This window comes from Gossypium hirsutum, chromosome D07, assembly GCF_007990345.1.
Source record: "Gossypium hirsutum isolate 1008001.06 chromosome D07, Gossypium_hirsutum_v2.1, whole genome shotgun sequence".
NCBI classification, from domain to species: domain Eukaryota; kingdom Viridiplantae; phylum Streptophyta; class Magnoliopsida; order Malvales; family Malvaceae; genus Gossypium; species Gossypium hirsutum.
The window spans coordinates 7,255,213-7,276,989 of record NC_053443.1 but is presented as its reverse complement, the minus strand read 5'-3'; the positions used below and the strand labels follow the sequence as shown (position 1 = coordinate 7,276,989).

At 30.0% G+C, this 21,777-nt stretch overlaps 1 protein-coding gene and 1 long non-coding RNA gene across 2 annotated transcripts; both read left to right on the top strand.

The window, feature by feature from the left end:
- The first annotated feature begins 6,757 nt into the window (after nucleotides 1-6,757).
- On the top strand, nucleotides 6,758-14,038 carry LOC107953333 (probable serine/threonine-protein kinase yakA). Its single transcript, XM_016888616.2, has 5 exons — nucleotides 6,758-6,847; nucleotides 6,940-7,037; nucleotides 7,905-7,990; nucleotides 11,415-12,486; nucleotides 12,960-14,038. The coding sequence occupies exons 1-5, from the start codon at nucleotides 6,758-6,760 to the stop codon at nucleotides 13,831-13,833; spliced, it is 2,220 nt and encodes a 739-aa protein (XP_016744105.2). The 3' UTR covers nucleotides 13,834-14,038.
- Nucleotides 14,039-18,451: 4,413 nt separating this feature from the next.
- Nucleotides 18,452-20,988, top strand: LOC121219347 (uncharacterized). Its single transcript, XR_005916037.1, has 3 exons — nucleotides 18,452-18,555; nucleotides 18,994-19,068; nucleotides 20,674-20,988. It is a non-coding gene; the product is annotated as an uncharacterized lncRNA (long non-coding RNA).
- Nucleotides 20,989-21,777: the final 789 nt, after the last annotated feature.

The window sequence follows — 21,777 nt, the reverse complement described above, 5'->3', positions numbered from 1 at the left end:
TATATATATATAGCTTTTTTTTAACGAATTACGAGGGAGAGGTCAGTAGTTAGATTCCGTAATGGCAATTGTTTTCAATTTACATCTTGTATGTGGAACCAACCCAACCGATATCAATTTTAAGTAGCCTTAGCCACTCTCCATCTCCATTTCAAAACCTCTCTCCTCATCATTTGCTGTAAATATCCCTAAGAAATGATGGTATTGTTATAAGAAAGAGACGAGTTACAGTAACAGAAATAGTTGATGTCTAAGATTTCATCGTTCCATGGACCTTGCTTTCCATATATATATATATATATGGGGCTGATAAAAGTTTTCTTGTATACAAGGTAAAATGAATATGTAAAAGTAAAATGTCGGTAATGATAATATCTCGTAAAAAAAATAAAAATAAAAATAAAGAACACACAGATTTTTACATGAAAACCCTTTCGGGAAAAAAAATCACGGACAGAGGAGAAGAAAATTTACTATGTCAAATTCGAATGATTGCAAGAGAAGTTTCGACTACATCTATTTATAGGTTGAAAAAACTTAATTCTAATCAAAGTCAAATATATTATGTTAATAAATGCTAAATATATTATACTCATAAATATTAAATCTTCTAGAAAGAAAATATAATTTGTTTAACTTAACTTACAAACAATCTCTTAAAATTTGAGTCACACAACTTTAACAGAATATTTATTTGGATATCTTTTTGCAGTGGCTTCTTGTTAAACAATAGATAAAGGACAAAATATGCTAGTTGTCAAGCACCATGAACTCTACTTGGCATAATGTGTGATCACTATTTACACCAAACAGTTAATAAAAAAACAAATTTAGGGATAACAAAGGAGCTAAACATGGTGGATGTTATTGAATTCATCACCACTCCATAGTTGGTTCTATCTTTTTCTTGGCATATATCATAGATGTCTTCATCCGTTTTATGATTTGAGTCTAGTCTTTTTTATGCTGGAGGTGATATTCAATAGAGATGACAAAACTTGAATCGCGCCATGGATTTTGAATTGACCTGCTTCGAGTGGGGTAGATTTTTTTTTTAAAAGTGAATGTGGGCGGAGAAGGGTGAATTTCTTTTTTGCACAATAGGTATGGAACAGTTATGGTAATTGTTTACTTGCCCCACTATGTTATATGAAAGTACCATTTTATCTTTGTATATATATAATTATCGAAAGGGTAAAAATATAATAATATGTTATAAAAAATTCATATGTTCTATGTTTAAATATTTATTTGCATTGAAAAAGATTAAAAATGTTAAAAATGAGAACAAAAATTAAATTGAAGTGAAGCAACATCTACGTCTGCCACACTTCATTGTCATTCCTAGTATTTAGGTAAAGCTTTACCAACAATGAGGACTCTATGATTCAAACTTAGTCCAAATTCTTGAGGAAGAAGTACATCTCCACTCCACTTTTTCCAACTATTTGTTGATAAAATTTTCTATTTTTAAATACAACTAAATATTTAAACATAGTTCTTTAAAATAATTCAAACATAAAAATATGAATTTTTATAACATATTACTACATTTTTACCCTTTCAATAAATATATAATCGCTCTATACTCGCTGTTAACACAAAAAAAAAAATCCACCCAACCCCTCCATTCACTCTTCAAATGAAAAAAAATTTACTCAATTGAAGCAGATTAGTTCGAAACCCATTAGACTATTTGTGTCTTGCAATTCTAAGCATAACACCAGAAATTATTATCCTTCTTTTCTTCTTTTTCTTTGTTAATCTTGTTCATCTTCTTTCTTCACTAAGCTAATATGTTTTTACTCTCTCCATAACCATCAACCTTTCACTAACTTAAAGCATCGGAGAACAATGTGTCAACTCCGACACCCACAGCTCAACTTTTTTTCCTCCTACAGAACCACTCATCTTCCAAGCTCCCAACCCGAAAGTGCATCAACACTTCTTGAAACTCAATTACCCTCCCCTTCCAAAGTAAGTAGCAATGAAAGCCTTTTAAGTGTGAAGAATCAGACAATTTTTCTTTATTATTCTGTAACAAGTGACACGTATCACTAAAGGGTTATCTAGTAGCTGAGTTATGGTTCAAAGTTTCAAACCATGTCAAGATATAAACCAATCTGGAGTTCTGGATCTGTGAAATCCCAGTTGAAAGAGCATAAAAAGAATGACAAGTAAGCCATGTAAGTAATAGTAGATTAATTACAAAAATGAAAAGAAATGATAAATTACGAAGTATCCACTTAAATTACAAGCTAGGGTTCATCAACTTGGTTCTTGATGAAAAAAAAAACTTACCCTACAAATTTTAACTGCAAAACATAGTAATTGCAAGCCAAATACTAAAACCATATATCAAGTTTTCCTCATTTACCACACAGTAAAGAAGAGGAGATGAAAGGCAAGGGGGTTGGGGGGTAGTAAGAGGGGCTGAAGGTGATGATGACAGAAGCATAGAGAGCACAAAGGAGTGGAATGCATTAAGTACTTGCAAACCATCATCTGTGCTCTCTATCTTCTGTCAACAACATTCACCACTACCTCCTCTTCTCCTCAACCCTATACCCATTCTCCCTTCCCTGTTGTTTTAATTAAAGAAAACATTAGACATAAAAGAATAAAAAGTTACTTTAAAAGGAAAGAATGCCCTGGAGAGAGCAAAAGCCATATAGGTATGAATTTGGAAAGGGAGAGAGAGCGTGTGTGTAAGTTTTGAGGGTTGGGGGATGATGTATAGGAGTGTCCCATGGGCATCTATATATAGGAAGGGAAAAGGGATGGCCACTGTAAGAAATGTTAAGTAAGGGTGGGTTTGGAAGGGCGATTTCGTGCAGTTTTATGTGGCCCGTTTAGCTTACTTTTTGTCTTAAGCTACAGTATCGTTATAGTATTTAATTTTACCATCACCGCTATTTTTACACTAACTGCAAATAAATGCACCGTCAATCCAAACTCACCCTAAGAGTGGATAAATACTGGTTTTTTCTAGTAGAAGACTGATGGTGCTAACCACCGGCAGTCTTATCATTTGTACTCTCTCTACTTACCATTGATTTGCTAATCTATTTCCAACATAGAAAATACTAAAAAAAAAATATGATAAAATATGTTTTAAATTTTTATATTTTTTTATTCTACATCTAATTTTATTTTTAGAAATTTAAGTTATTTAATTCTTAAATTTTAAATTTTAAATTCAATCATTAATTTCAATAAAAAATTTTATTAAATTTATTGATGTGACATTTTAGAATAAAAATAAACTCACTTAATAGTCATAAAACAATAACCTCCCATGAGATTTTATTCTTTAAGAGAGCATATGTTGTCTAGAAAAGGTCTTAAACTTATATTTAAATAAGTTAAATATTAGGATAAATTATATAGTTAGCCACTTAAGCATTAATGTGTTTTTATTTTTGTTACTTAACTCCAAAAAAAATTAATTTTGTCACCGACATTATCAACATTGATTTTTTTGTCACTCCCCCTTAAATTATTAACGAAAGGATAGTTATAATATAATATATGAAAAAGGCTTATTTATACATATATATATATTGTAATAGTTATATATAAAATAAGGAATAGTTGGTATAGATTTAAACTTAAAATTAGATAGATAAGTAAAAGCTCTTGTAAAAATATAACCTCTTCAAAATAAGTAATGGGAGTGGCTAAATATTACCAATTGAATTAGTTTATTGCTAACTCATACTAAAACGTGTGTATAAAAATAATATTTCTACCAAACATAGCATTAACATCTACATATTTTGTTAATTTGATCTTGGAATATTATATATATATATAAGTGTTTTGCTGAGGGTCTCAACTCTGTCGTGAAAGAGATTTTTATAAAAAAAATACACTTTCAAAATGGTATTTGAACTTGAAACCTCGTTACATTTATAAACACAACTTTATCATTTCAACTAAACCAACATTTGATTTTTATTTTAACTTTTTATAAATTTCTTAACTAATTTTTTTCAAATGTAATATTTATATTAAATTCCTAATCGAATTGTTGGCATAAATCAATTTTTATAAATATTACACTGTAAGAATTGTTGGCAACTTTTTATATGATATGAGATGTAATGCAAATCTTTGGAAGATTATCTTTACAAAGTCAAAAACCGCATGCCGTGTGGCCGTAAAATCTACATCCATTTTAGGTCAGTTGTTATGATTTTCATATTGTTGACTTATCATCAACCATATGTGAGACCCCACCACACCAAAACCAATTACAATTTATAGACAAATGCTACGTTCTGGAAAATGCTCCAGAAACACATGTGGACCAATCAATCTCTGCACACTGGAAAAAAAATCAAGCACATATTGCTAGGGTTACCAGTGGTGGTATAAAAGAATATCAGTTTATCTAAATAAGTAGAGAGTCGGAGAAAGTAAAAGGAAGAAGAGGAGGATTACTTTGAAAGCAAAGGAGGTTAAGTGCATAGGGTAAATGCTTAGGGTTGTTAATCGGAAGATCATTTTTCCTTATTATATATGGAGGGTATTTATAGAGAAAATCTCCTTGTCAGGTAGTAATGATGTAGTAAGGCAGTTGTATTATGGAGTGTGTGGGGGCATACGAGGTGGGACCCATTCTATTATTCTTTTGAGGTAGCACGAGATTATTTTTGTTTAAGTATATTTCAATAATCCTTAAAAAAGTATTCACGCTAAAAAGATGCATGGTGGCTTAAAGGATGAGAAGGCCAAGTGATTAGTCATTCAGTGACCAACCGAATGTTGTAAGGTGAGAGACCATCCAAATGAAAGGTGAGAGGAGGGCTACCTGTGAATGTCTCTTCGATGTCTTCTCGTGGTGCCATGTGTTTTGGCAATATAGTGGTATAACAATTAGCTAGCTAGGATTTTTTTTTTTTACAAAAATTGTTATCATAGTGTGGAAGCCATTTCCTGCTATCTCTAAATGAAGAATCCATGTTTTTGGCTTTGAGAACAATCGTTGACCGCAACAGAAAAAGAAAAATAATGTAAAAAGCAGGACATTTGTGGTCCTTTGTTGACTGAGTTGCATGTGGCTCAAGTGGTCATCAGCTTTATTTCATGCAATTTGCATTACTTTAATACTATTTGGTAACTCTCTTTTTTCTACCAATATCACAAGAACCAAAAAGAGCATCAAGGTGAGGGCAGTATTGAATCCATTTGTAGAGCAAAGCCACATTTTGCAACTTGCCAAGAAGCATGGAAGAGAGTTTGATTAAGGCAAAAGGCCAAAGCATTTCTTATCTTTTGTGTGTTCAATTCACAATCACTTTGCACATTCTTCTAAATAGAAATAGAGAACCAAATTGGGCGGTTGGTGCTAATTACTTAATGGCTTCGCATTCCTAAATTATCCTCTAAACTACGTGTCAATACCCCGTTCGCTACTTTCCACATTTTATTCACCTAAGGACCCTATCACAAACACCCCTGGAATAGATACCGCTTGTATTGGCTGCAACATCTCCACGAAATGATAATTTTTTTGTTTAGATTTTATCAGTTTGGTGTATTCAATCCATTCATTTCCAAATTACATTTTTTGATAATGTAGTTTTATTTTGTATATATCGTAATTAGTGCATTTTTATTTTGATCACCTAAATTTAAATAATTTTATTTTAGTCATTTATATTATCGACATTTGATATCAAGAGTTAAACTAGAAATTTTGTTTAGGAAGGTTAAGATAAGATTATAAAATTTAGGGGCTAAAATTTAAAAATTTGTATTAAAATGCTTAATTAACTTATTATTTTTTTAAAAGGGTTAAAATTATAATTTTTTTCCATTTAATTAAATGTTAAAAAGAATTAAATTGAATCATTTAATTTTGAGGGAGAATCGTAAAGCAAATTTTCTTTTAGCCAAAGGAGACCAAGCCCCTGCATATCCCTTTTAAATATGCCCCTATTTAATAGTATGATCATTCAATTTAGTATTGATTCTTAAAAATTTTAAAATAAAATTTAAATAAATTTAAATTTTATTTTTTTGAACAAAATACATATAAAATTATGAAAAATATAAATAAATGAAAAACCATTTTATAAAGATAAATCAGCCATGGCGGCAGCAACGGGCAGAGTGATATTTGTCGCCAACAGCTCCACCATTGTTGCCTCTTTCTGCTTGCTTCTCAAAGCTCCCTTCTCTTGAGTATTTTTCTCTGTCTCTCCTAGATGATGATCTCTATTGATATGATATAAGTATTGTTCATTAATATGACATACTAGGTAGGTTCTATACATATCAATATGTATCTTACTCTAGACTTAACACGTGTTTATGTGGTCTCATACGTGATTTCATGTGTGACTTCACAAGAGAATATATGTATCCCTCCTACAAACACCCATTATCATGCAAGCTCAGTTTGCAAACTTGATGGCATCTTACCCGAACCCATTTAGGCCCCATTCGAGTTTTGAGCCAGTAATAACAAATATCATAACAACTTTAAAACGTAACCGTAACGCTCTTATCTTCAAGAATGGCTGATGAGTGATGATTATTCCAAAAGGTTTTTTTTTTTCCTCTTTTTTGGTTCAACGATTATTTGAACTCAAAGTATTGTTGAGTAGGCTACTAAAGTTATTTTCTTACAATGACATTTATAACCCGCTAGTTCTAATCAAACATGAATGTCAACCCGAAACCCTTGACTACATAGTCTTAAATACGGATGGTGTTGTCGATTTGGTTTCTTTGCAAGCTTCAATACATGGTATTCTCCGTGATTGCAATGGGGAACAGTTGTTTGGTTTTTGCGGGAACATCGAATGCTGTTCGGTCTTTGAAGCAGAGCTTTGGGGTATTGTTGATGGGTGTCGTAGGCATGGCAAAAAGGCTGTCGAAGAGTGACTGTGGAATCAGACAATCTTTCAGCTATTACGGTTTTGAAAGGTGCTGGAGTTTCTACTAGCAGCTGTCCCATTATTAGAAGCAGTGGCGAACCCTGCAGGCGTCCGTGGGAAGCTCAAGTCTGCCATATCTTTCCGGAAGTAAATAGAGCTGCAGATTTTTTATGTAATAGGCCGCAAGAAGGTCATTTCAATATGGAGATCGTAGATAGTTCCCCTGATGAAATTAGAACCATATTATTAGAGGACTTGGCTGTTGGAACTAATATGAGATGAATTGCAATGTCTTAGTCTGGTGCTTCTTAGCATAGACTACTTTTTCTTATTACCAAAAAAAAAAAAAATTCGACCTTAACGACCAAAATACAAATACGCTAAAAATTGGGTGAGTATTAGTACATATAATAAGATTAGGGTAAATTATATTTATGGTCATTAAATTATTAATAAGTTTACATTTTGATCATTTGGCTTCAAAAAGTTACAGAAATGGTCACTAAACTATTCAAAAAAATTTATTAAGTCATTAAACTATTCAAAAGTTTTTATTTAAGCTACCAGGTTGTTAATTTTTTTTTAATTTGGCTAATGAAATAATGATTCAACGATCAGTACCCATTGTCGAGTAGAAGAATATACCTTAAATTCAAGTCGATTTAATGGTCAGTGTCAAAGATCAGAGAAGAAAGTTATTTGAAGTTTGATTCATAGATTCGTGACATTTAAATATATTTAATGAAAAATAATTAAACTGTAAAAGAGAAGGAGAATAAAAGCTTTCGATTGATGAAGATGATGCGAACAGAGAAAGCCATACAATAGCAATTTTAACAATTCAATGACTTAAATGAAAACTTTCAAATAGTTTAATGATCATTTTGTAATTTTTTTAAAGTTAAATGATTAAAACATAAATTTACTGATTGTTTAGTGAACTCGGGTGTAATATACCCGGTAAATATGAAGCTAAAGCATGCATGCCGTTTTGGGAATTTGATATATTTGAAGCTTTGTGATTTCCCCTTTTGGGTTTGGATATGCTGCCATTGCTAGTGTGATTGATTGGATGCTACAAAATAATGAGGGGTTAATGGGTTGGTTGGTTCTTCGCTTGCACACTTTGGAATCATTTAGAAGACCCTTGAAATTCCACCCTATCCATCTTTATGTATTTTCTATCTCTTCTAATTGACTGCTTTCTTCGAATAAGATGCTTGAATCCCCCCAGACATTTCAATCGAGCCTTGCTGGCGTGCAACACAAGCTGCAATTTTAGGCAAACATATAGGCATCATTTTTTAAAGTAGCTTTGCGATAATAATGTGAAAGAATAAACAATAAAAGGGAAAACAAACAAATATTCTGGGAATAAATAGAGAAGTTGACAAGGAGAATTAGTGCTTAGGGTTATTTGGAAGTGTGAAGTTTCTGCTTTTAGCTGGGGAAGAAGTGATATCTATTATATGCCTTTGGTTGAATTGTGGAGGCTGTGTCTTCTCATCTCCGTGCTATTATCTTAGTGTACAATGGTGGAGTCAAAAAAAAATTTTGAGAGTGAGAATTAAATTATATATTTTTATGAAAATAAAAATATAATTTTATCATTTTAATAGTATATATGTTTATAATTTTTAAAAAGTTTAATCAAAATTTTATCATTTTTGAGATTAAAATACAATTTTATTATTAATTTAAAATTTTATAAATTATAAAAGCTTAAATTGAAAGTTGACCATTTTAGGAGAGCCATGGCCTCTTGGGTCTCTTAGCCACTGTTAGTGTCAATCTTTCTTTTCTAGCGTATTAAATGCTTAGATATTTAATGGGCAAAGGAATAAGGTAGTTATATGAGACCTAAAATTAAATGAAATAAATTAAAAAATGAAAATAAACTTGTTGATTGAGTTTTAATTAGTCTGACTGGTATGAACATCATTGCTAGTATAGGAGGACGTAGGGTCGAGTGTGTTGAAGTGCATTATCCTTCTATTTAAAAGTTGGGAAGGAGGCTATAGATAGTTCTAGGCATTGTATCAAAAATAATAGATTTGATAGAACCTATAATAAGATTAATGTTAAAAAAAGAATCAAAGTAAACTAAGATTAAAATCATATTTGAATAATGGAAACTAAATTATAATAGACATTAATAATCACTATGATTATATAAATTGCTTAAAATATAAATAAATGATAATTATTTATTTTATGAAAATATATTCAAAAGCATTTCATATTACATATTTATATTAAAATTTTATTAATAGAAAAAGTTATTAATAACAAATTTTTATGTTAAATTATAAAGAGAAATAAATTTTCAAAAAAGTAATTAAATATAAAATATTATTAATACTATAATTATATATGTATAAAATTAGTAATTATTAAAATCTATAAAATTTAAATTTAATGATAATATTTAATACATAATGACATAATATATTAATTTAATAATACGATAACTAGTGTTATAAAGAATTAAACATGATTTATTATGTAATACCAATATCATTACTAATAAATTTAGTTTAAAACCATATTTCTTTTAATAAAAAACTATTTACAGAAATTTAAAAGTTGTTTAAAAATTAAAGAAAAAAAATAAATTATCCCAATAGAATATACTACTAAAAATGATATTCTTTTAATAAATTTAGTTTGGATGGGTGATTGGATGTGGTGCGGTGCGTTTAGCTTACTTTTTGTCTCACGCTATAGTATCGCTACAGTATTTAATCTCACCGCCACTGCTGTTTTTACACTAATCGCAGGTAAACGCACCGCTCATCCAAATTCACCCTAAATCATCCTAGGTCCAACTCTCAATTTCCAAGCAACATCCAAAATATTTAGATTGGGTTTTGAAAGAAAGTTTAAATTGGGCTTAAGTTTAGGCATGGGTTTGAGTTTAAATATATATTATATTTAAGGGTAAATTGTAAAAATAGTCACTTTTGTTTGTCTTAGATTACATTTCAATCACTTATGTTTAAAATGTTACGTTTTAGTCACTTACGTTATCGCTTTATTATTAAGTGGTCACTCTACTGTTAAAATTTGTTACTTCCCTAATGACAGGCCTACATGGCAACTCAAATGGGTTTTAAATGCCAACTTAGATGTCCAGTTGCTGGAATGAAAATAGATTTTTAATTAAATAAATGTAATTTGGACTGCCACGAAAGACAGCCGTTAGAGAGGTAACGGTAGAGTGGCTACTTCGTAACAAAACGATAACGTAAGTAGCTAGAACGTAACATTTCAAACATAAGTGACTAAAATGTAATTTGAAATAATCAAAAGTGACTATTTTTATAATTTGAATTGGGTTTGAATTTCTAAAATGAAACTGAATTGACAAAACATAAAATTAATTTTAACCTATAAAAATTAATCTATTTAATAAAAAATAAAATACAATCCAAATTCATTCCCCTTGCCATTAGTATTTTGAGGTTATGAATGGTGGTTAATGGCCCATAGCTTCTCTCTTGGGTTTCGTATACTTATTGCAGCCTCCTCGTATCTGTTGGAAAGCAAAGTTGCAAAACTAAACTAAATATACGCAAAGTAGTTTTCACAATCTTAGCTGGTGACTCGCCAAGGGTTTTTTGGCTCTTAAATTAATAAAGAATTAAAGCAGCAGTTATGATGATAAAGCACAAAAATCTATAAATCCGCATGTGATGGACTCCATTTCCCATCAAAGTCCAGATGCCATGACTAAACTAGTTTGTCTAGGATTCCACCCCTTTCCCATTCCCACCAAATCTACAGCTAGCAATGCTCCCATGGCACATGCTGCCATGCGACCTACTTGCTAACTTGTATTTTAATTTGCATTCTGATTATAAAAGGATAAATTACTCTTAAGTTTATATTTTAGTTATTTAATTTTAAAAAGTTATAAAATAGTCATCGGATTATTTGAAAGTTTTTATTTATGTCACTGACTGTTAAGTTTTTCTTTTTAAAGTCCAGCTAACGAACTCTAAATGACGATTCGACGAACGGTACAGTGGATTAGTACCCATCGATCTAACGGTTAGTGTTAGAGATCGGAGAAAAAAATTATTTAGATTTTGAAAAAAAAATTGAACTATAAAAGGAAAAGAAAAAAAGGAATGAAGGATTTTGATTGGTGCAGACGGTGTGAATAGAGAAGATCATGTACAATATCGACTTTGACAGCTTAGTAACTTAAATGAAAACTTCTAAATAATTCAATGACCATTTTATAACTTTTTGAAGTTAAGTGATTAAAATACAAACTTACAAATAATTCAGTGACATTCGAACTAGTTTACCCCTATAAAAATAATAATAATAATATACCACCAATACCAATTTTGCTGTTAAATCCTAGTCATAGTCAAGGCTTAGCTGTTTAATAGCATTGCTTTGTTTAGAGAAAGTCCAAAATGATAAGACAGTAACTATAAAACCAACCCTTCCCTTTCATTCTTTTTGCGTCCTCCTCCAATGGATCTACCATCTTTCCCTGCTGCCCCACAGTTGGTGCCACAAGTGTACATCTAAACTATCCTGAATCAGTTGAATCATCTCCACGGTCTCATAATGACAACACCTATGATGATCCTCTCCCAGCTGTTCCTGGTGCAAGGCTACGCCTAATGTGTAGCTTTGGTGGTCATATAATGCCTCGTCCACATGACAAATCGCTTTGTTACATCGGCGGTGAGACTCGTATCGTTGCGGTTGATCGTCATTGTTCCCTTTCGGCCCTTTGTACCCGTCTCTCTCGTGCTCTTCTTAATGGTCGTTCTTTTACCTTGAAGTACCAGCTTCCAACCGAAGACCTTGATTCCCTTGTATCTGTATCTACAGATGAGGATCTTGAGAACATGATTGAAGAATATGATCGTTTAGTAGCACCATCAGCTTCTTCGGCAACCTCCTCGAGAATCCGTTTGTTTCTTTTCTTTAACAAGCCGGACACTGCAGCTTCAATGGGTCCATTGCTAAATGATGCTAAGTCAGAAACATGGTTTGTTGATGCACTTAATGGTTCAGGATTGGTTCCTAGAGGAAACTCAGATTCTGCTACCATAGAAGCCTTGTTGAATATTGATGGTGAATTTGAGGCAGAACAAGTTGTAGAAGAGCAGAATAAAGAAATCAAAAACAATAATGTAGTTCATGAAGTTCAGTGTTCATTGCCTGATTCTCCATTAGTGGAGAAAACTTCATCTTTTGGTTCATCTTCTTCTTCACCTTCAATGTCCAACTTGCCACCTATTCGGGTTCGATTTGATCAAGATGGTGGTCCTAAAGTTCAAGACCAAAGGGTTGGAATAGAAGAACAGTTTGCTCAGATAAGTTTTGCTACTAATATCCATAAGCAAGATGATTTCTATGGGGCGACGGCAGTGTCCGCTCTGCCTCCGCATCTGGCGCCTACTCGCGGAGGTGGTTCTAGTGACAACTTGAATCGTATTTTATCTGATGATGAGAGATCCGATCAAGGAGTTCCAGTCGGTTTTCGCAAACCTCCACTGCCATTGCAGCCAGTACAACACAAAGCTTGTGGCACTTACAATTTGCCTTCCCCTGATTCAGTTGCAAGGTAAATTTTTCTGAAGATTAACAGTCCCATAGTCCAATGTTTAGCCGGAATTAGGTTTGTTGGACGCAAATATCTGCCTTGGGTGTCTTACTCCCTGAACAGTGAAAGTATTGTTCTCAGGATGTCTCGATTTTTGTCTTCTAATTTCAAGGAGAGCCTAAAAGGGTTTACGGAATTTTGACGGTAGCGCCTAAATCTACCAAGAAAATGTTTTATCATTTGGCCTTGATGAGATTCAAACCATGCCCTTAAAGGATCTTAGCGATAATAACAAAGCGCTCCTGCCAAAATTCCATGAACCCCTTTGACAGACAAAAACTCGAAGCTAAAATCAAGCATAAACATCCTAAGAACAATACTTTCACCATTGAGGGAATGAGGCACTCTAAAATAGATACTCGCACTCGACAGGGTTCTAGTATGCTATAATGCTATTATCAGTCTTCTTGATTTCAATGTTATTTTACATGCAGTGATAGTAGCATTGCCTCTGCAAATTCTCTCTCAAAGGCCATGTATTATCAAGATCAAACTCATGTTACAACCAGAGATAATAGGACTGCTGCTAACCCCAATACCAATTCAGATACTTCCATTCCAAGCAACCAAACCCAAATTCAACAGATTCAAGAGTCCTACACTTTGTCTTCACAATTGGATCAACAACAGCAACAGCAGCAGCAGCAACAACAACAACAACAGTTCGTGCAAGACACTGTGCATTACACCCCTGCTCCGATGCAGATGTCATCTTACTATCCGGTGTACGCTCCACCATTACAACAGCAGCAGTTGCTTCATCATCCAGCTGATCAGCAGTACCCTGCAGTATATGTAATGCCTGTTACACAAGTAACACAACCACAACCATACATGTCTATGCAATCTAATACTGGTGTCATGACTATGAAATCCAACGCAAGTGATGCTAGTATTATGGCCCCAACTCGCCCATTGACACCACCAACTCCTTCAATGGCTACTGTCTCAACTGCTTACAAAGAGACTATGCCGCCCATCTATCCCACAAGTACAGCTAAACCTGAAATGGCAGCAACTGTGTATAGAACAGCAGTTCCATCACCTCACCAAGTGGTTCAAGTTCAACAACCATATGTAGGCTTCTCCCAAATGCAGCATCCCCCACCATCACCTGCTGTAACTCATACTGCTAATTACTGCTACGAGTATCCAAACCCTACACAAGATCAAATGTACTATGCTCAGCATCAAACTTCTCAACTTCCTCCGCAGTATCAAACCTTGACTCCGGCTGCTGCAGCGGCTGCATTGGCAGATGCTTCGAAACAACTGCCTACAGATGGTAGCAATCAGCAAATCAGGTGATTGGTTTACTGAAACATACAATTTTGATGAATATGGTGGTTGTACCTTGATTTTTCTACCCGAATAATAATGGTTATAGGCACAAAATTAATGTTTTTTAGTAAGATAATTCACAATAAGATATTCACCATCGTTCATTATTTTAAGTTTCTTTTCTTTTCCTATGGCTGTTGTAGTATTGTGTAACATAATAACAAGTCCTTGCATTGCGTTGATTGTTAAATTATTTTGAAAGGGCTTTCCAGTTTACTTTTATATGCATGAAGATCAAATCAAACCCATGCAATTATACACTTCAACATTCAAGATGATAGACAGGACTGTTTGAGGAGAAGAATATGAGGTTTTGGATATCAGAACAAGACCATGTGACTAATTATATATTACAAAATCTATCCTAGTAAATCAGATATGGTAGCAAGTTTTTGACCCAAATAAGAATGCAGCAATGAGATCATATGCAAGAAACAGCAGCCGTTTGATTGCTAACTGGCTTGCGAATCTAGCAGAGGCTGACATTAATTATTTATTTCATTGGTGAAAGGGAATGTGAAGGATCAGTTTTTTTGTCATATTACAAAGTGTTGACCTCAGCATATTCAATTTGCATTATAAGGAATCTTAATCAGCTTTGCATTGCTTCACTAGGAAACAAACTTTGGTGTAAGATCCTACTAAGCCGGTTGTTTTAGTATATTTTATGGCCTCACCTGAGAACTTTAGTCTTCTGATGCAAAGCCTTTTTGTCAGTTTTCTAGGTCTGAAAGCAAAATGTTTGGCCAGATAACACCTTGCAAAATTGATATAGTTTGTAATGGGTGTCTCTATATCATCTATGGGTGTATTTACAGTTGGAAAAAGTGGAAATAGACTTCTTCTCCAAACTATGAATATAATATTGTTAGGAGAACTTTACGTGAATACCACTTTCAACTCGAACAAAATTACACCACTTGAGTATGTTCTGATGATTTGGATATAATATTTCTTCTCGAACAATTTGGATATCTCTTTTCCTTTTCCATTATTCTATGAATTCGGGTAATAGCCAAATTATTTTGATGATGAACACTTAGGGGATCCAATTGCACCTCCAGTGTGATGGAATGAAAACTAATTTACAGTAGAGATTATAACTGAATTGCCTTTGCAGTTACCCACCGGAGGGGAGAGGAGCAATTCAAAAATCAGCCTCTAGTTTTTAAGTTTTTTTATGGTATTTATAACAATCAAGAAATGTAATAAATTGGTTAAAGGTGAAATATGTATTGTTGGTGATTGCAATATTATTTTTATGAATGTACTATATATTTAAATTAGAAAATTAATTGTCTTTTATTAGGAAAATTTTAATTGTCCACTTTAATAATGAATTTGATTCTAAATTAATGTAATATATTTTAGCAATTATGAAATTTAAGTATATATGGTTATGAAAATATTTTTACAATATTAATTACGACTTATTTTCTTGTTAAATTTAACACTTGATTAGAATATACAATTCAATTATGTTTGGATTCCTAATTTAATTTATGATATGAATTGTTTTGTAATAAACTCAAATATTTAAGATCAAAGATAAACAAATATTCAATAAAAAGTTATTTTCTTTTTCCACATGTAACAATACATTGCACTAAGACAAAGCAAAATAGTAATATTTAAAATTTAAATTTATTATTACATTTTTTTTAATTATTTATGTATTTTTATATATTTCTTTGATTTTTTTTAGAATTACGGCCAAATTGAGAATATTTTTAAATTTTGAGGGTTAATTTTTTACAATTATGACTAGATCGATATAATATATAAAAATTTAAGGGTTAAATTTGTTATTATACCAATTTTTTTAACTGTCATGTTAGCTCATCTTTTGTGATTTTAACGAGAGTAACTAAAATGATCGAACTATGTGACGTGAGTGCTTAAATTGCAAATTTTTTATTTTTGATGCCTAAAATAAAAATTTTTTATAGTTGAGTGACTAGTTGTGTAGTTTACCCTTTAAAATATAATTTTTTTTATTCACATAGTGTGTCATGAATTAATATCCAAATAAGTCATTATATTTTCACTTATATCTAATTAAGCCATTATTATTGTGTAAAGATACAATATAAGGGACAATAGCCCACTTTTACAAGGGCTTAGTTGAATATAAAAAAAGAAAAACAAAAAAATTAAGAGCTTATTTAGGTAACAATTAAAGTTTAAGGATTTATTTAGGTTTAATTTAGCATTGTTTCTTAAAAGTGTTTTTGAAGTCATAAGCAATATTAAACAGATAACTTTTAAACCCAAAAGCAAAAACATTTTTTTTTAACTTTTGCTTTTCGCAAAAACACATTTGGGAACAAAGAATAATTTTAACTCTTGCAAAATATTTTATATAATATTTATATTAGGTATATAACTATTTTTCCATTGACATTTATTTTAAATATATAATATTATATATTTAATTTTTTATTGGTTATATTTTAATATTTAAAATATAATTTATATATTCAAATTAAATTTTATAAATAATTAATATTAATTACTTAAAAATATTTAAAATTTATATTTCATATACTAAAATATTAACAACAAATTATAATAAATTAATTTTTATATATTTTTATTAAAATATCATAATATTAACTAATTTGAACATTATTTAAATGTATATTTGTTACTTTATAACACAATGTATAAAATGGACATTTTAATTCTCAAAAGTACTTTTTAACAATAAAATATTGAACACTTAAATCTTAAACCAAACTTTTCAAAAATATTTCTCAAAATCACTTTTTCACCACTCAAAAGCAATGCTAAACTAACTCTTAGATATAACAAAAGTAGGGGAGAGCATCCGATTTGGTATTAAGCCAATTTAACCGATTATAATTTAAAAAAAAAATTGATTGGACCTAAATAGAATTCAAAATCTGACAAAATCGAATTGTTCTTAGGTCAATCAGTTCAATAGGTTAACCAACTTTAGTTATTGGGTTTAAATAATTTATATTTGTTTTATAAATTATAAATATATTTTATATAATTTAAAATATAAAATTAAGTTCCCTCGGACCGGTTTAAAATTTTAAAAATTGATAACCGACCGAAAAAATCAATAAAATCGAACCCAACACTTCTTTTATTATTTATTAATTTTTTATTTTAAAATAAATAAAATTAAGTTTAAAGTTGGTAAACTTTAAATAATGTACTAGTTGGTGCACAATATTCTTTTATTATTTATTAATTTTTTATTTTAAAATAAATAAAATTAAGTTTAAAGTTGGTAAATTTTAAATAATGTACTAGTTGGTGCACAATATTTTAACTGGTGCGATCGAGTTAGTGTCATTGGTATAAATTGATATTTTCATCAATGTAGAACAAAAAGTTTACTATTTCAATTTTTTACTAGAATGGTGTATGTCGGTTGGTGCAACCATAATTGATACAAAATTGACTACATCAGAGTAGATACAGTTCATTGCTCCTTGATCAAACTCATCATGAATATCTATAAATGGTAATAGAGCTTAACGATCAATTATGTCTCAAAAGAAGCTAACTATGAGGCAGATTTCGTGATGTATTTATTGATTAATAAAATGTTGAATTTCATAAGTTTTGAACATAATTATTTGAATCAAATTGAATTGATCGGTCAGAATATCAATTCAAAAAAAAAAATATCAAATCAATTAAACCTGGAATCAATATGAACTAAATTAAAAAAAATGGTTAAATTAAGAGTTGAACCAATCTTTTAAATATATTTTTATTTTTATAAACACCTAACCAATTTAACTATGTATCGGATTGTGAAAACCTAGTTTGGTCCGACAGCATTTAGGGCCAGTTCTTCATTGCTTTTGAAAAGTACTGTGGAAAATGTAACAGCCCAATTTTCAGTAGTGTCAGAACAGTGATTTGAGATCACTAAATCCGATGAAAATGTTAGAAAATTTATTAATTAATAATTATAAGTTAAAAGTGATTTTAGAAATATTTTTGAATTAGTGAATTTTGTGATTTTAAAGAAATTATTAGGTAAATTGGGTTGAAAACGAGGTATCGAGACCTTGATATTATAAACTGAGCCGTAAATATTTTTATAAATATTTACGGAGTGTCACTAGGGTAGTATTAAAGTTTCGTTAAGAAATTTTAACGTTTCGATGGTTAATTGATTAAAAAGGACAAAATTTTTAAAAAAAAGTATTCCAGAGACTTCGTTTCGGTAAATCGAATTCATAGATATTTATTATAAATATTTATGAAGTTATTTGTGTAGTTAATTAGGTTTTAATTAAGTGAATTTGTCTAAATTGTGGTTAATTATGAAAAAGGATTAAATTGCAATAGAGATCAAAGTTTAATTATAGATTAAAGAAAAGTTAAAAGGACCAAATAGGGAATTATGCCTTTTTCTAAAGTTGAGGCGTTTTAACCTTAAAAATCTAAGATATTTTTTAGTTTAAAATATATATTATATTATATATACGTAATTAATGATTATGTTTTTATATTATATTATTATTAATATATTATATTATATTTTATATATATATATATATATATATATAACAAAAGAAAGAATACAAAAGAGAAGGAAAGAAACAGAGAAGCAAAACGAAAATTGAGAAAGAAAAAGAGAAAGAAGAAAAAGAAAGAGAGCCACGGTTCAGGGGTTTCAAAAACTTCTAAATTCAATTGGTAAGTCAATTTAGTCCCTTTTTCTTATAACTTTGATATTTTTGGAATCCTAGAACAAAATACTATTTGATTTAAGTTGAAATTTTGAAAGTTAGTAAATTTTTAAATGTTGTTCATGTAGAATTAATTGATGAATTAGGTGTTAAATTGATTGAATTTCAAGTTAGAAGTTAGTAAAAGGTTGAATTGTAAAATAAATTATAGGTTTTGAATTAATAGGGACTAAATTGAGAGAATTTCGAAATTAGAGATTTATGGTGAAAATGAAGAGTTAAAATGAGTTTATAGTAAGAATTAAGAGAGAATATGGAGTTAGATTGGGAAAATAAAATTAATATTGATAAGGGATTAAATTAGAATTTGGGTAAAGTTTAGGTACAAATAGAAATATTTTAATGAAATTGAGTATTAATGATTTTTAATTGTCTAATTACGTAGCTAATATCGTGCAAGAGTCATTGTCCGAGAAAGGAAAGGAGAAGATGGACAAGGATTGACTCGAGAGAAATTTCGGTTAGTATTACCATAATTCGAATTTAATTATTAATTGTTAAATTTAAAATTAATATACATGATAAGCAAATTGAGGTAAGTATCATGATCGAATTAAATGATAAATACGTATTAGTATTGAATTTATTAATAGCAATTGTTGAATTTTGAATAATATGTTTAGTAAATAAAAATAAGGTGAATATCGATATTGAATTAAATGAATTAAAAATATGAATTGAATAAAAGTGAATTAAATTATGATTATGTGTGAATATGTGAAATGAGTATAGATTGAAAAGTGGTTTGAATTGAATCGAAGTATGATTGTACGTGAATATCTGAAATATGTATTGGTATTGAATTGTATATTGATTAGAAAGTGGGAAGTGAATCTGAATTGAATTGTGATTGAATCGAAAGTGATTTTGAAATAGAAAAATGATTTGAATACCCTATTAACTAGTTGAGCTGAGTCGGATATAGTTGGCATGCCATAGGATTGGAAGTGTTCAGGGATACTTCGACCTTGAGTCGATGAGACACTGGGTGTCATACTGTTACTTCGGATAGATTCGATGAGGTACTGGGTACCAACTTACTTCGGCTTGGTCGATGAGACACTGGGTGTCACTTTATTGCTTCAAACTATCTGATGAGGCACTGGGTGCCATTCTGGTGTGTTTGGTTGGATCCGTGTATCCGCCAAAGTCCGAGTCAAGTTAATAGGGGTAAATGAATAATTTTGATAATATAAATTTTATTGAATGATCTTGAATATGAATTGAAATAAAATATTAAATCGAGATATGGAAATGAAATGTATGAACCATGGGTTCAAGAAATAGATAACGATATAGTTCATGAAATGGTTTTGGTAGTATGAGATGATGTAAAAATATAAGTAAAGAAAAGCAAATTGAAATAGCTATTGTTGAGAAATGAGAAGTGAAAATAAAATGATTTGAAATAGTGAAATAATATATGAATTTAATTGAATACAAGTTATTGAAATTTATTTATGGATCTAATGAATAAATTGAGTGTTAAAAGATTATAAGTGTAAATTGATTATAAATGAACGAATCGAATTAAAAGATAGTTATTATTATTGTTGTTGTTGAAACAAGTTGATTTAATGTATTAAATGTTTATTGAAAGATTAATGGTATAAATTGAATTAAGAAATAGTGTATGAGTTGATTTGAATACAATTTTATAAAATTAGATATTATTATTATTATTATTATTGAAACATATTGGTCTAAATGTTTTAATTTGATTATTAAAAGATTTAAAGTATAAATTGAATATAAATAGAAATGATAATGAATGAGTTGATAAATTGATTGAATTTGTATGAATTGAAATGAGTTATTAGAATGAGATGTTGAAAAATCCAATAGAATTGAGATAGTGAAATAATGTATGAATACAATTAAATACAAGATTGAAATATTGCTTATTGTTATTAATTATCAAGTTGATTTAAAGTACGAGACAATTAACGAATAATTGTAGACATAAATTAAATGCACATAATTTATCGATTAATGTTATTAATTTGAATTATGGTAATACCACTGAGTATTCCCATACTCAGCGTACGGTTGTTTCCGTGCGCAGGTTAGTAGAAAACCAGTGTTCGGTTCAGCATCCAGAGTAATCCCGACCTCAGAGGAATTTTAGTGATGTACCTTTATTTTGATAATGTGGCATGTACCTAAGTGATGTATAGGTTAAGTATAAGAGTTTTGTGATTGTGGTTGTAGAATGATGTTTAAATTGATTATAAGTATGAAATGGAACTAATATGAAATGATAATGATTAAAGTATGCTATGCCTGTTATTTAATTGTGAACTAGTTATAAGTTATCCGATATATCCGGTAATACTCCATAACCCTGTTCCAGTGACGGTTTAGGGTTTGGTGGTGTTACAGAAAAGTATTTTTGAAAAGTTTAGTTTAAAATTTGAGTGTTTAGCATTGCTGTTAAAAAGTGATTTTGAAAAATAAAATGTCCATTTTAGACATATTATTATCAAGTAACAAATATGTATTTAAATAATATTTAAATTAGTTAATATTATTATATTTTAGTAAGAATATAAAAAAATTATTATAACTTGTTGTTAATATTTTAATATATGAAATATAAATTTTCAATATTTTTAAGCAATAAATATTAATTATTTATAAAATTTAATTAGAATATATAAACTATATTTTAAATATTTAAATATAACCATTAAATATTTGTAATTAGTATTTTAAAAAATATTTTTTATTTTTAATTAATGATTTTAACACAATTATAATTAAGCACAAAGAAAAAAATACCATGTTATTAGAAGGGTAAAAAAATAATTAAGCACCAAAAATACTTTTGGAAGAAAAAAAGCTAAAATTTTTAATTTCATAGTTTTTTCTTTTTCAACTCCTTTTTCAGAAGTACCTTCTTTTGGAAAGCTGAAAATTTTAGCCGAAAACAAATTATTTTTCACAATTTTTCTTTCAAAAATACTTTTAAAGTTAAAAATATTTTTTTTAAACAATGAATAAGTGGCCATCAGTAATGCAGAGTTGCAGTGATTAAGGGTGTCTTATGTACCAGAAATATACCAGGCGAGGTGAGTGATCCAACTCCGAAAAAGGACAAGCAATGCCACGTGACCACTACACACGGTAAAACGGAGGAAAATATTAACAAAAGGACCAATTTAAGATT

Coding starts and splice junctions, on each gene's coding strand:
- LOC107953333 (XM_016888616.2), top strand. CDS start 6,758: ATGGTATTCTCCGTGATTGCAATGGGGAACAGTTGTTTGGTTTTTGCG. Junction 7,038..7,904: donor TCTGCCATATCTTTCCGGAA/GTAAATAGAGCT, acceptor ATATATTTGAAG/CTTTGTGATTTCCCCTTTTG. Junction 7,991..11,414: donor AAATAATGAGGGGTTAATGG/GTTGGTTGGTTC, acceptor GCTGCCCCACAG/TTGGTGCCACAAGTGTACAT.